General features: G+C 37.2%; 1 protein-coding gene across 1 annotated transcript; it reads right to left on the bottom strand.

Moving 5' to 3' along the window:
* Positions 1–774: 774 nt before the first annotated feature.
* EIF4E3 (eukaryotic translation initiation factor 4E family member 3) lies at positions 775–13302 on the bottom strand. The gene is made up of 7 exons (XM_026052664.1): positions 13252–13302; positions 9481–9553; positions 8513–8607; positions 6860–6920; positions 3761–3827; positions 2261–2416; positions 775–1717 (listed from the first exon to the last, which is right to left on the bottom strand). Exons 3-7 carry the CDS (start codon positions 8569–8571, stop codon positions 1671–1673), a joined length of 390 nt encoding a protein of 129 aa, XP_025908449.1. The 5' UTR covers positions 8572–8607; positions 9481–9553; positions 13252–13302; the 3' UTR covers positions 775–1670.
* Between the last annotated feature and the right edge of the window lie 444 nt (positions 13303–13746).

The following is a 13746-nucleotide window of genomic DNA, read 5'->3' as shown; positions in this document are numbered from 1 at the left end:
CTATTTTAAACCTCAGGCCTCGTGTATACTTTAAGAAGTATACAAAGTCCTGTACAAAATACACAAAAGTACACAAAGAACTGCAAGAAAATAACCTGAACTGTGAGAAAAGCACCCTAAGTAGTAACTGAAAATATACAAGAGATACAACTAAATCTTAAGTCTAATTTCTGATTTAACACACACACAAAATCAATGTAAACAACATTGTTGTCTATGAGCAGAACATATATGTCTTTTAAGGGGAAAAAATTAACTGGAACACATGAGTTTAAAAAAGAAGGCTCAGTAACTTTTAATCTCAGAAAGCAATTACAAAGATACTGGATTTCAGAAAACTTGTTTAATTAATAATGTTCATTAACTGCACAGCTTTAATTTATAAATACAGATGAAGTCGTAAAAATCTCAAATGTAATGCTTATTTAATTTTATTCTAATGGCTGCCTTTTCATATACTAAACATTTGGAAATCAGTGCAATTTGAGCAGTTGCCAAATGAAGACTCTTCACAATGAAGCAATGTTCTGTGGAGCACACGTGCACCTCTGCCGTGCAGCAGCTCCTTGCAAAAGGAAGCAAGCAAATCTTTGGTAGCATCACAAAAAAAACCTGACACTTCAAATAACACAGACAAATATTTAAAGATTAGCATGGCTCTTATTCACATTCGCACTGTAAAAAAAATCCGTTTCTTTTCAGTAAATATTAAAAAAAATATCTATTATCACTTAAGGTGCCATGACAGCTTGAAACTACTTATGATGGGACCTGTCTCTTTGCACTGAAGTCTACAGCAGTTCTGATACTGATGCTTTTGTGGGTACAGGCAGAGCCCTAAAATAATCCAAGTGTGAGAGGAATTTAATTAGTCAAATGCATTAGAAATCATTAGTGACACTTTTTTTTTTGAAAGTGTGGAAAAATATTTTAAGGAGGTATACAACACAAAATAATTAGAAACACCGTCCCCTCCTAAAATGAGAGGTAGAGTTGAAGGGCTTCCTATTGAAAGATCTCTCAATCTGAATAAGCGTTCTTTCGAAATTACTGAAGTTATTGGTTAATGTCATCTCATGAAGGGCTAGTCCCAATATAAGTGTGTTCTCCTTAGTCTCTCATTCAGTAATTATGATTTACTCTTACAGTATGTGTGCTATTGCCAGTGCAAGACCACATTACATGGTATGTTAGAATAATGCAGTACAATTTCTTTCTCTTGGGAGAAAGAGAGTGAGTAAATCTTAACATGATAGGAATGTTTCAAAATGAAAATTGAAAACATATTTACCAAGCCAGTTTTCCTCTATGTACAACACATCTAGAAAAAGCAGCATGTTTGTGCACATTTGCACTTAACTAAGGACAGAAGAAACAAAAGTTTTCTCCCTTACTGAAACAGGAACAAATACAGTCCAGTCAAGAAAAAAGTGATGACAAGTATTTTTAAAGAAACAATGAAAAACTAAAAGTACTTAATTGTGCACTTAGTAATTAAGGCAATCTCCCTTATTTTCGATAGCAACAGCCCAATTGGAAACGTTAGAAAAATCAAGGGAACACTGCACGTGGTACTTCTGCAGGTGCTTCCACTTCTTGTCCATCCTTCTCCATGCTCACAGCCCTTGAAAATGCTAAATAACAAAGACTGAACTTGGTACAGAGAGCAGTTAGTGTTTTCCACGTTGACCTTCAAAAGCACGATGCTCTCTGTGTGCTAAAGAAGAGAGAGGGAAGGAAAAAGGAACAATAAGAAGTGCAAACTTTGTCATGCAAGCTTTCCCAAGAGTTAAAGAGAAGAAAATAGAAGATAACGTGTGAGCAGTCAAAGAAAACATAACATGCAAGCAAGTAGTTTGGACAATTGACTATTCTGATAATACATTTATTTACAGCTTAAAATAAGACATACCTTAAAAACCTCATAGTAAATGGTTGACCATATGAATATCTAAATCAAAAGGCATGCAATCTTGAGAATTATCAAGAGATTTCATCACTCACTCTAGGACTCTTGCACATTAAATATGAAACCAAGTCTATTGTAAAATTAATTTTTAAATACTTTATGCTTTGAATGATAACTAACTCTGACATTGAAGAGACATAACACTAACTTTGAAGTAAAAAAATCAATGCAATGAAAGGCTAAATTTCTAAATCTCTAAAGAAGCATCAAGCAGGTTATGCCCATGGAAATATCCTACTGGCACTTCAGTTCTCTAACAAAGGTAGAAATGAACTCATAAAAAACACTTACGTTTATAAAATACTGCTTTAAAAGATGCGTGTGGCAGAAGTCTATATATCTTTTCTAAAACTTCTGCTTCACTTGCTAAAGCAGCATTTACGTTCCAGACTTGTACAACATCCTCACGGTCACGAACACTGACGCTAACCCCTATTACTTCATCATCTGTGCAGAAAAGGAAGCGTTATTAAAGAATTCTTTAAAAGTGAGACACATCTAATTTGGTACTTATGCATTATGAAACACTGCCCAGAAGTTGAACAAACTCAAGAAAGGAAGGAGAGCAATTTCTAAAGAAGAGATTACCACTGGTGAAACTAGACAAAACAGATACCAGAGAGAAACAAACATTATTGCTTGTAGAAACACTTGTAAATATTGACTCACAAGAGTCTCGATGAACTATCAAAGGGTTATTCATCCTTATTAATACACTAGAAAGGGATCACAATAGTCATTAAAGCTAGTAAAAAACTACTAACATACTAAAGATAAGGTGCTTCAACTTACTAAAAGCAAAAATTGGGGGGTGGGGGGGACCAACATGAGCAGAGACTGTACACTACTTTCTAGACTGGAAGCTGAACTGCTGTGTTTTCCCTTTCCATTTTGGCAAAGCAGCAGCAAAAAAAAGGTCACCAAAACCACAGGCAGGCCTGCTGCTGCTACTAGTGCTGCTCACTCTGAACATGAGCACTTCTTGCGGGAATTCCTCCGGACACAGTGGTGCCGACAGCTCCCTCTGAGACCAGGATGCTGCTGAAAGGGAAGTGGCCCCTGCCTTCCTCCCACCCTCTGCCTCCCCCTAGCCTGGGCCAAAACTCTCCCTTCTTGATATCAGCTCAACTAGGAATAAGGAGGCAGGGAAAAAAAATTTTAAAAAACTAACTTAATGCATCACAAGCAACTCAATGCTATATGACTATTATATTAACTATACTAGAGAGAATAAAAAAAGGGTGAAAGCAGGGGAGGGGATAAAAAAAATCCTTGCTGAGTTACTCTGTTCAGAGACACCAAATTCTTTTCTCTTAAATGATAGAGCAGAGATGTAACACTTCTTAATGAGATATTCCTTGTCATTAAAAGTCACTTTAATGGTTTATGTATGTCTATTATGTAGAAGTAAATATAGTGGCAAGAAATGATGAAATATCACAGTAAACTGAAAAGTTAGCTTGGCAATCAGTTCTTAGAATCTACTCCTTGTAGGCCACTGGATTGATAAGTTATCATTTGCTTTACTTAAAAAAAACTGTTCTGCAACTGAACCTTCATGTATGAAATGGTCACTCATAGGTGCTGTTCATTACTGAGACAGAACATTTGATGATACAGCTTAAGCAAAGTAGCACTCACAAGCCCTTCCTGAAGGCCATTTCCAAATGGAACATGCAAGCCTGCAAGCAGAGATGAAATTTATCCTGAAAATGTCTCAGATGTACTTTTCTCATACTCTGCCTTCAAGTCCAGTGATTGTGACTCTGACCTAAATTATTTTCAAGTTACCTGCTGCACAACAATCTGTGAACTGCTCTCCAATAGTTGCTAACAGCAATTCCTTCCAAACCGCAGCCTAAGGAGGAGAGAAAAAGTTATTGTTTTCTTTTAATTTAGCTCAGTTTTGAGTGCATTGTCTTTCTGACAGATCATCTAGATAGAAAGAGCATATTGTACACTGAATACTTTGCAAATGTTTTTGCACACTATATTAACTTCTGAATCGTTGGAGAAAGTTTTCACTCTGATAGTAAATAGCATAACACAGATGGCCTAATAAATATTTTAGATATTTAAGTATAAATTTACCTTCTCTTCGTCTGTGTCCCTGACTCATCCTAAATGCACTAATTACTGTAAAGCAAGAAAGCAGATTTCTCTGAAGAATTGCAGATGAAAAGACTATAAAGCTCTATTTGTAATCATTTGTTTCTATGGAAAATAATTACTATCCACTTTAAGTAACAGAAAGTCCTACCAGTAAACTAAATGGATTTATATTTAAACATAATATCTGATTCTCCCTGACTATGACTTTCAACGAATTTAAGTGTTAACTAGAGAATTGAAATTAGAAGGGGAAAAATGCTATCAGTCAGTTTTCTTTGATTCTGGTAGACTAATTACATTGTTATTTGCTTTTGACATTTGTTATCACCTAAGCCAAAGAGCATTCAAAACTTGGAACCTGTTTTCTAAGACATTATACACAACTAATGCATTCAGTGATGTGTTCCAAGGTGTGTGGTTACACAAATACAAAACTTTCTTGAGAATATGGCAACATATTTCCCCCCTCCTCTATACTGCCATAATGACTTTTTCCATATACTGCTTCTAAGAAATGTCTTTTCTGCTATTCTGTATTAGCTTGCGTTTTAGTACAATTAAAAGGAAAAACAAGTCAAATGCACCAGGGTTAAAACAAAAAGCAAGGAGCTATGAAGAAGATAAATCAATGAACTGCTTTAATGGAGTTACTGAGCATTCATAAACCATCTTCGGGCATGCAAAGGATATCATGCATTTCTGTGACTTGATAATTATCAACTAATCAGATGCCTTATAAAGATCTAGGCTAGGGAAGGAGCTATTTGATGCAAAGCCTCTGGAGGCAGTTTGAAGATGCCGGTGTGAGAATGCTTGAGGTGATGTATTTTGGCTGTCAACAGAAGAGCTTGCACACGAAGGCTGAGACTGACCACGCACACGCTACCAGGCGCAGTGCTCACTCACTGCTCTGGGTGGTCCTAATGGTCGCAAGGGCAGGGAGCACTTCATCCAGTAGCAAGCAGATGCAGGACCAAGCTTATGGGGATCTAAAAAGTATTAGTTTTTGTATTAAAAACTGGCATAGAGAAGTGTCACTGTACACATGCAAAAACATTTTCAGATGTCAGTATTTTGTCAGTTAGTTTGTCACACCATCTGAATGCTCATATCTTTAGGAAAGCTACATCTCCCTCCCTCCACACCCTCGCTAAAGCACTGCTGTAACATGTTGTCCTTTCCACTTAGGTCTGTGCAAAACAGTTCTTAGCCAAAGAGATACTGGGTGGATGTGTGACCATTAGAGGTGTAAAGCCAAAAAAAGGGACATAGGCATTAAAATGTTTATCCCATTTACAAAGGTACTGAAAGCTGACTCAAGTTAATCTCCAATTAAAACATTCAGAAGTGACCGGGAGTGTTTGATAGTTATTCTTTTAAAAAGTGGTGATCATTTAGCCTCTGAAAAACACATGTCTGAGATCTCTAACTGCACTACCCAAAAATGCAGGCCCCCCAAAGTCACTTGTCACTTCTGACAATCTTCACACTTTGGATTATAGAAGGAAAAGGAAATTTTCAGTCTTTCGCGATCACTTGGGATAGGAGAAAAGGAAAGCTGCAATTCACATATGGAAAAAGAAAAACCCACAGGCAAAATCAATTAACTTTTGGCTGAAATTTCAAGTACCATCTTTCAGCATTTAATGCCTTTTGCAAGGCTGTCACATTTCTCTTACACTTCACTTTTAGCATTTAAAGGCCTGATCCAGAGTACACTTAAACACATAAATAACACATGTGAATAGGTCAAATCTCTTCGGTGTGACAGTTCACAGGAAAAGTTACTCACATGCTTTTAATAGGGGCACAACTCCCAGCACAAAGAGTGAGGCTAAAACAATGACATGCCTGAACAGATTTTCTCTCTTCAATTTTAAAATAAAAGAGCAAAGCCAAAAAAAAAGAACAAATCAGAAAGTGTTATAACTTCAGAAGACATGCACAAGGTGATGTGACAGCTCACTGTTGCTAGCAAAGGGAACTATCCCACTCTCTTGTTCCTCCTTTATCCTGTAAACTAATACCCCTTGGTCAGCTGCTGAACAAATTAAAATAAAATAATCTGCCATCTTTGTGTGTTAAACTGGCTCACAAAATGACACAGTGAGCATCACTGCCCGCGCAAGCAGAACCAGAAAAGGAAAACAAGCAAGATTTTCCCTCCTCCAGTGGAAACAAGCCATTCACCAGGACCAGCTATCCAGGGAAGCAAAACCTCAGTCTTCGACTAGCATGAGGAAGGTGCAGAGCAAACAGGGCTATGCACATCACTACACAGGTGCAAACAAGCAGGGGGAAGCACCAACAGTCCTACTGAGCCTGGCAGAAAGTTTAGTCGCCTGTTGCACTGCAACGCAACCTCAGCAGCTGAGCTAGACTGTGTGTGACATTGCTGAAGAGTGTCACTAAGGATCTGGCTATAACAGAGCTTTTAGCATTACCAGAAAAAGATCTTTATATTGTTTTGCACACCTGCAAGCACAGAGAGTCTTAAGAACAAATGTGCTTATAAAATACTACACTTGCCAAGGCAAGCATTGGAGTGCAACACTTGAGCTGTTGCTCGACTGACCATACAGTGGCAAATGCTGTCAAGAACTAGATGCTGGATTAGCTAAAAAGAAATGCTCTCTCACTGTCTTGCAATAAAAGCTTATGGATTTTAAAACAGTGTTTGATTGTTGTGCTGAATGATGTCAAAACAGAAAAACTTTGCTGAGTTTAAAGAGACTCCATTGTTAAATCATTTCTAAGTAAAAGGTGAGTATTACGTACCGTACTTTCTTTAGGGACCTTCATTTTCCATACACCTCCTTTGGCATTACTTTCCTCTTCCCTGGTCATGGGAAATATATCAGTAAAATAAACATTCAAATCCACATTGAGATAAACCTATGTCTGGGGTTTAATTTTCCCAGAAAAACACTATTTGAAACGCAATTACTAACTCCAGGTAGCATGACTCAAGCTACGACTTTTGACATCAGAGATTAATCTTTCATTGTTCATATGAAGCGTGTCTCTCAACACCTAATCCCTCTCCTCGGTTTTGTGTGTTGGAAAATACTTATATTTCCCCTGACCACAGGCTATCTTTGATGTGGTTGCACACTATATGGGAACATGCCACAAAGCAATTTTATGTTTTGCTATGGTAACCTTTATTTTGGAAAAACTCTGGCATATTTTCACATAAGCAACTTGTTACTCTCAAGTTCATTCAGTTTAACAGAAGAACTTGAAAACACTTCATTTCTGTGACAGCTACAAATTAATTGTCCTTATTTAGAGAAAAAGGCTGCAGTTGTCTGTGATCAGGACAGAAACTGTTTTATAATGATAGAGGCAGAACAATAAACCTGTAGACTTTTCATGATTATTCTGTCACTATTCTTTTTATAAATTTCATATTTGGAGTTTTTAGTTTTCTTTTAGAATTCTGCAAAGCAAAGTTGAACTTTTCATAGGCATATTCTGAAATATACTTTTTCAATACCTAAGCCAATGAGGGTTGAATCTAAAGCTTAAAAAGATTCCCCAAGATAATGGGCTCCCACTAATCCAAGCACTAGGGAAAGCTGAGAGACAAACTTTGGAATGACAGCTTCCAATATCTGTAGTTTTTCACTCCATTGGCACTCTAGAATTAGTTTTTCCTCTTAAAAACAACACTGCAATTAGCCAGCATGCTGCAACTGTAATCAGAGAAAAGCTTCTGTGGTAATTACTGAAAAGCTAGTGGTCTTTGATGATATCAACGTCTTGCAATCCCTTTCCTAAAATACAGCATATGCATTTACTTTGATGCTCTTAAAATAGATGTATCATTTTCAAGAAAAGATCTTTATACTTCACACCCCTGCTAGTTACTTACCAAATCAAAACTAAAAATAGAGAGAAAACAAAATGTTCCCACCCATCCTGACAAAGACACCAAGACCTGCACACACTTGCCTGCTTGATTTGTACAGGCACCAGTATTTCTTTCAACACACTTTAGCTATTCTGACCAGTTACAGTATTTTTAGAAGTGTAATGTATATTCTCAGACATATTTCACTTTAGAAAGTTATTTTCTTCTTCAGATTAGGATGGAAACCTCCTGTAGTAAGTCAACGTTTACTTAGACATGCTAAGATCAAGTTAAAGAATTCTAATTCAATCAGTACCTAGTGGAAATGAGGTCAAAAAATAACAAAACTCCCCCAAAATGTTTAAGCTATTTAATTAGAAGGTAAATGAATTTTATTAGGAAGAATATATGCTACACTCAGCTTCTGGGGAAGAAGAGAAGAAGCATCTTTAGTTCAGCAAGTTGCAGGCAACAGAGACAAGACACTCCTGTCTCACTCTTGCCTCCCTTCACCAAGTACTTAACACTTTTTACTGCCCCCCCCGCCCCAAAACGTCTAATGATGGCAGACTCACCAAAGCGGCCGTCTCTCTCCCCTCATTAAATGGTAACTACATCTTAGAGGCAAATCCATCACAGGAGGGATGTTGTTGTAGACACTCCAGAAATTCTTAAGAAAGAAAACAAGAAAAAGAAAAGATAGTTGCATTAACATGTGAGAAGAAATTTCAAGCTGATTAACGTCCATTTTCTTGTTCATTTTCTCCAAAACCATCACATATTTTACTGCTAAGGTAATTCATCTTCTTGCACTTTGTTATAAAGTGCTCTGAAGTCAACTTGTTTCATTTCTTTAAGGTTTTAAAGATGTATGTTGCAGCAACCTGCTGTCAGGTAACTTTAGACATAAATGCAACCTTAAAACCAAAAGATATGTGAAAACTTTTGTGACCCTTGGCAATTCTACCTAAGAGTCATTTGAAGAAAAGTTATCAAGAATATAACAAAGGATATCAAAATTAAGGACATATATTGAGTTCTGTTTTCTGTTTTTGGCTCTTTTAGTGCTAAACAGTCGCCTGTGGAAGCTGATGAAAGAAAAGATGAGAAAAGAATTATTGTGACTGACTCAAATTCACAATTATCAGTTGGCCAGCCTGCTGCAGTGCTAAGAGTAGAGCAGGAAGATCACAACCACAAGCTCCAATTCTGACATATTAAAGCTCAACTAGAGAAAAGAGTAGAATAAATAAAGCACATCGAATACAACAATCCAATAGCAGCACCAAAGGAAACTGGAATGTTTGAGGAGGTGGCTTGTGTGATCAAAACAAATCAATATACTTCATCCTATTTTGGTCTGGAAAGCCAAATAAAATTCAAAGAATGACTAAGTGATACCACATGCAAAGGGCAGTACTTACATTCCACACCACAGGTGAGTGAAGGCACGAATGACTCACCCGTAGGAGTGTTAATGTAACTCCACACCTTAAGTTGCGATTTGCATGTGTAGGAACTACTGTTGCAGAGCTAATCTTACCTGCACTGTTTGCACTGTATAAATCTTCTTCAAGTTTGATGCACATTCAGCTGCTGTTGTACCAGGAAGTGACCTTGAATAGAAATAGAAAATAGAAAAAAAGGAAAAATAGTAGATGTTGATGAAAATAGGTATTTTACCTGGGGGCAGGAGGAAAGGAAGGGAGGTGGAGAAAAGTGAATCATATTAATAAGAAGCTGACACCTCATTTGTCAAAGTTACCATTACCTGAAAACTGGAATTCACTTGTTATAAGTTAGGGTGAGTTGAGATTTATCAGGTTATCTGCAGAATTAAGTTTCAACTAGACAAGATTTTAAACCAAGAACAATTGCATTCCTTTTAATGACCACTCCGCTTTCCTATCAGCCTTTATAAAGAGTTTGATTTTAAAGGTTTCAAGCTATCATCTATTATTTCTCTTTATTTTCATCCAATATAATCCAGATGTTTCTCCGTCTATTTAAAAAAAAACTCACTATTTCGCTTCCACCTTTTTAAAAATGCTAGCTGTGTAATTAGTTCTAAATTTGAAGTACTGTATTGTCAATTTGCAGAATTGTGTTCCAGTTTGGAAGTCCTGCTTGCTCGCACACACCACTAGATGGCACAAAACTACAAAGGCACCTGAGCAGCACACGAATTCAGCAAGCTCCGACTCCAAAGTGCTGTTTCTCACGCAGAACTAAGGTCACTAAAGCATCTTTATCTTGGGGCAAAGCAACTTCCATTTCATCTTAAGGAAAAAAAAAAATAAAAAATAAAGCACAGTATATTACATGTCCAAGTGTCAATAATTACTTTAACCAAAGGTTATCAAAAACAGACAAGCAATTGATAGGCGTTGGCTCTGCTAATGCGATCTGTGTACTATGAAAGTTATCATAGAGAACTGATAGACTGAAGTTGCCTTTTTTGCACTCAACATTAAAGTACAAACAGAGAAATTCAAACTAACTGAACAAAAACAAAGACACTCAGTGCTTCTTCTGCCAATTTGCTGCCTCAATAGCCACCAATACAAATGGAGTTAACTTTGCCTCGTGACTTTACAGTATCATCACTCTATATATCCAGGCTGATACTGCTGTTGAGATTCTGTGATAATAAAATCCATTGAAATGTGAGATGAAAAGATATTATGTAACTATAGCCAAAGGTTATCTAGATGCTCCTAGGAGCCATTCAGGAACTGGAAAGCCATTTGAAAAATGGGTTAAGAATGAAATACAGAACATTCCACTCCAAACTCATCAAAAGTTTCATTTTGATAGCTGCAAATAAAACTTAGAAAAGATGTAGCATTCTCCAAAATAAATATTCAAATAACCTACTAATCCTTTTTATGTCATATCCAACTTACATTTAAATAATGTTCAAAGTTCTCAGAAATACCCTATGCCCCTAGATCATTTGTAATCTGTTACTTCTGGCTGCAGCCAATACCCCAACTCGTGATTTGGTTAGCTGGGAGAAACAAACTATTGGAAAGACTACAAATTTAAATTGATGTATGTTATCATTTTATAAAGTTTCAGTTGTGTCATTTGCCACACTAGGAGACATTACACTTGCATAAATTAGGATTAATGCATTAGTGTTAGGCAGAAACAGTGTATTAGTCACAATCAACCAAAGTGGCAGACACTGAAACAAAGTACTCAAGCTACAGACAACCAGAGGAAAAAGCACACAATTTCCTGCCAGGTTACAGGACAGTGACACACGTGAAATGCTGTGATTCTGTGATAGACACCCATAAGCTCCACAGATCAGCATGGAGAACAACTGCCTGGTTTTTGTGCCTTGAAACCCACAGAAGAGCATTAAAAACACCCCACAACACAACAAGAAATGTTTAAGTAGCACAAATGGTAGATAAGTTTCAAGTTAAAAAAAAATGTACAAATTCCTAGTTTTGCAGCTTCGCCAAACAAATGGTTATAAGTTAGCAGTCATAAGGTGGTTGTGCACCTTGCTGAAAAACCTCACTATACCTGCTACAAGAAACCAGGAAAACTGCAAATACTTGACTTGATCAAGCCAGGACAGGATTCACTCCCTTGGAATAACTTTACTGCCATTGGCAGCAATATCAATCTGACATGACAAGTTGAACTTTCCACTCAAGCCACAGCGAGCAAGTAATTTCCAGGTGTCTCCCCCACCTTATTGTGAAGTGCAAGAGCATTAGTTAAGAGTGTGAGAAAAAGACGTGTGTAACCTGCCCAAACTGAACCCCAATGCAGCTACTTCTTCATTATTCTGCCATGAAGAATGAACAAAGACACAAGGATAAACGCCATTGTTTTGGAGCAAATCTCCAGGTGGTCATGCTCATGTTCATGTCTAATGCTGAACTGAAGCTCTTCTGTCTGCCGGCAGAGAATTAAGCGCAGGGTTTTTTCAGATGTGCTCACACTGTCACAAGGGCCTTTGTTTCCCAAGGGGAATCTTCTCATGGCTTCAGTGGGAGCGACTTTAAAAGCATCAGAGTACGTCAGAAAAATATCACTAAGTATTTAGCTGCAGCTGGCTTTGGTATAAATAAGCAAAATATTTAATTCCAAAGCCTGCACTCAGACAACATGCTGTGGCAACTCAACAAATCTAGTAATCCATTCTGAATCCAGACAAAGACTGATTTCAAGCTATCAAAGCCTGTCAAAATGCATTTACTGGTTTGAACATTTTTATAATATTAACCATCATTTTTCATTGTAAGCCACCTACTCATGAGCTTTAATAGATGGAATAGAGGATTCTAGATAAATAAGATTTTGCCATAGGGAAGAAGGGAAAGTATTAAGCTTTGTTTCAAATATTTGATGTGTTCAGCTATGAAAATTCACAATTATTATGAAAATTGCTCAGTTATCAGAATTTATCTGTAAAGTTTATTTATATAAAAACTCATGAGAGTAACATGGAGTGAGAAAAATAAGCATACAAAGATAATGTGTTTTCTAAGAACATTTTCACTTTCCTGGAGCAGACTAATAGCATTACATTTGATAGCATAGATTAGCATGTTCTTCCTCTCCAAGAACAGATACATAAAAGTTAAATTGTTCTTACAACAGCAACAAAATAACTTAAAATCCCTGCTAGGAAACAGGCAAAGAGACACAACAGGCCAGGTGGGATCCTACCATTCTGTCTATATAGACACACAGTAACACTTCCCCAAATGAAGGGGATCTTAGACAGATTCAGCTGGGCACAAGCCTTCTTTCCCAGACCTTAAGGCAATCTATGCTTATTTTCCAGCAGCACTGAGTTGCAAAGAAGTTAACTGATGTTTTCCTTGCAGTTGGTTAAAGTTGCTGTGTTAGCACCAAGTGTCCCCATCACCACATGTACATTCACACATTATACCAAAAAGTCACCACACACCAAACCTCCGGCTCCTCCCAGTGAGCCTGAAAAAAAAAGGCAGCTACTAACACTAGTAAAAGTTTGAATTTACTGAAGAATTTTTTTTACAATTAAAAAGAAAATATATTTTTCAAAGAAAAACAAAAGTTTTTCTGACTTTTCCTACAAACTGGCTGACCTGCTGACGTTTGAAGATCTTACGTGCTAAGCTGATGAATAATATTCTCCCAACATTTTTTATCATTCTTGCTTTACTAAGACAAATATGGGGTAATATATGAGAAAGCAATATCAAATGGTGAATGCTGTAGCCACAGGTACCAAAAAAAGGCTCTGTGCTTACAGAAAACTCATCTGCCCAGCACCACCAAAGAAACCACTACCAAAGCCTACCTGCTCCCAGGACTACAGCCTCCAGGTGCTGCTGCCAAAGTCTCTACACAAATAAATGCCAATAGGAGATAGGACATTGACTTTTGAAGCAGGAGATGCATCAAGTGATAATATTATACAGGTGAGGTCAGCACCAAACCCGAGGCAGGTGTTTGGTCGCCTGTCACAGCTGCTATGAGTAACACGATTGAGCCAATGGGTGTTATTTTAACAGTATAACTTAATGACATGTTATTGAGCTCTTAGAACAGAAGTTATGGAATTCTCTCATAGTGATAAAATAATAAAAAAGACAACTCTACATATCCATCTCTGCAACAATTTAGGCTGATTCTTAAGAGCCCCTTAGTGCACAAAATGGCTTTTGGGGTAGGAAACTTCCATCCTGCTCTGCTGTCATCCACATCCCGGGTGCTATTTTACCACAAAGTGCAAGAGCCCTGGCTGTAAATCACTAGTCAGGTTTGCATCATATTTCTTTACCACCAGCCCTGA

The sequence above is a fragment of the Nothoprocta perdicaria genome, unplaced genomic scaffold (assembly GCF_003342845.1).
Source record: "Nothoprocta perdicaria isolate Ctin4 unplaced genomic scaffold, notPer1 scaffold_9, whole genome shotgun sequence".
Classification (NCBI taxonomy): domain Eukaryota; kingdom Metazoa; phylum Chordata; class Aves; order Tinamiformes; family Tinamidae; genus Nothoprocta; species Nothoprocta perdicaria.
The sequence above is the reverse complement of the archived record's forward strand: the minus strand, read 5'-3'. Positions and strand labels throughout refer to the sequence as shown.

Excerpts from the sequence above, each read along its gene's own strand:
- EIF4E3 (XM_026052664.1), bottom strand. The coding sequence starts at position 8,571 with ATGGATTTGCCTCTAAGATGTAGTTACCATTTAATGAGGGGAGAGAGA. Across the intron at positions 6,921-8,512 it reads GGAGAGAGACGGCCGCTTTG|GGAAGAGGAAAGTAATGCCA; the intron begins GTGAGTCTGCCA and ends TCCCATGACCAG. Across the intron at positions 1,718-2,260 it reads TAAAGCAGTATTTTATAAAC|CACACAGAGAGCATCGTGCT; the intron begins GTAAGTGTTTTT and ends TCTCTTCTTTAG.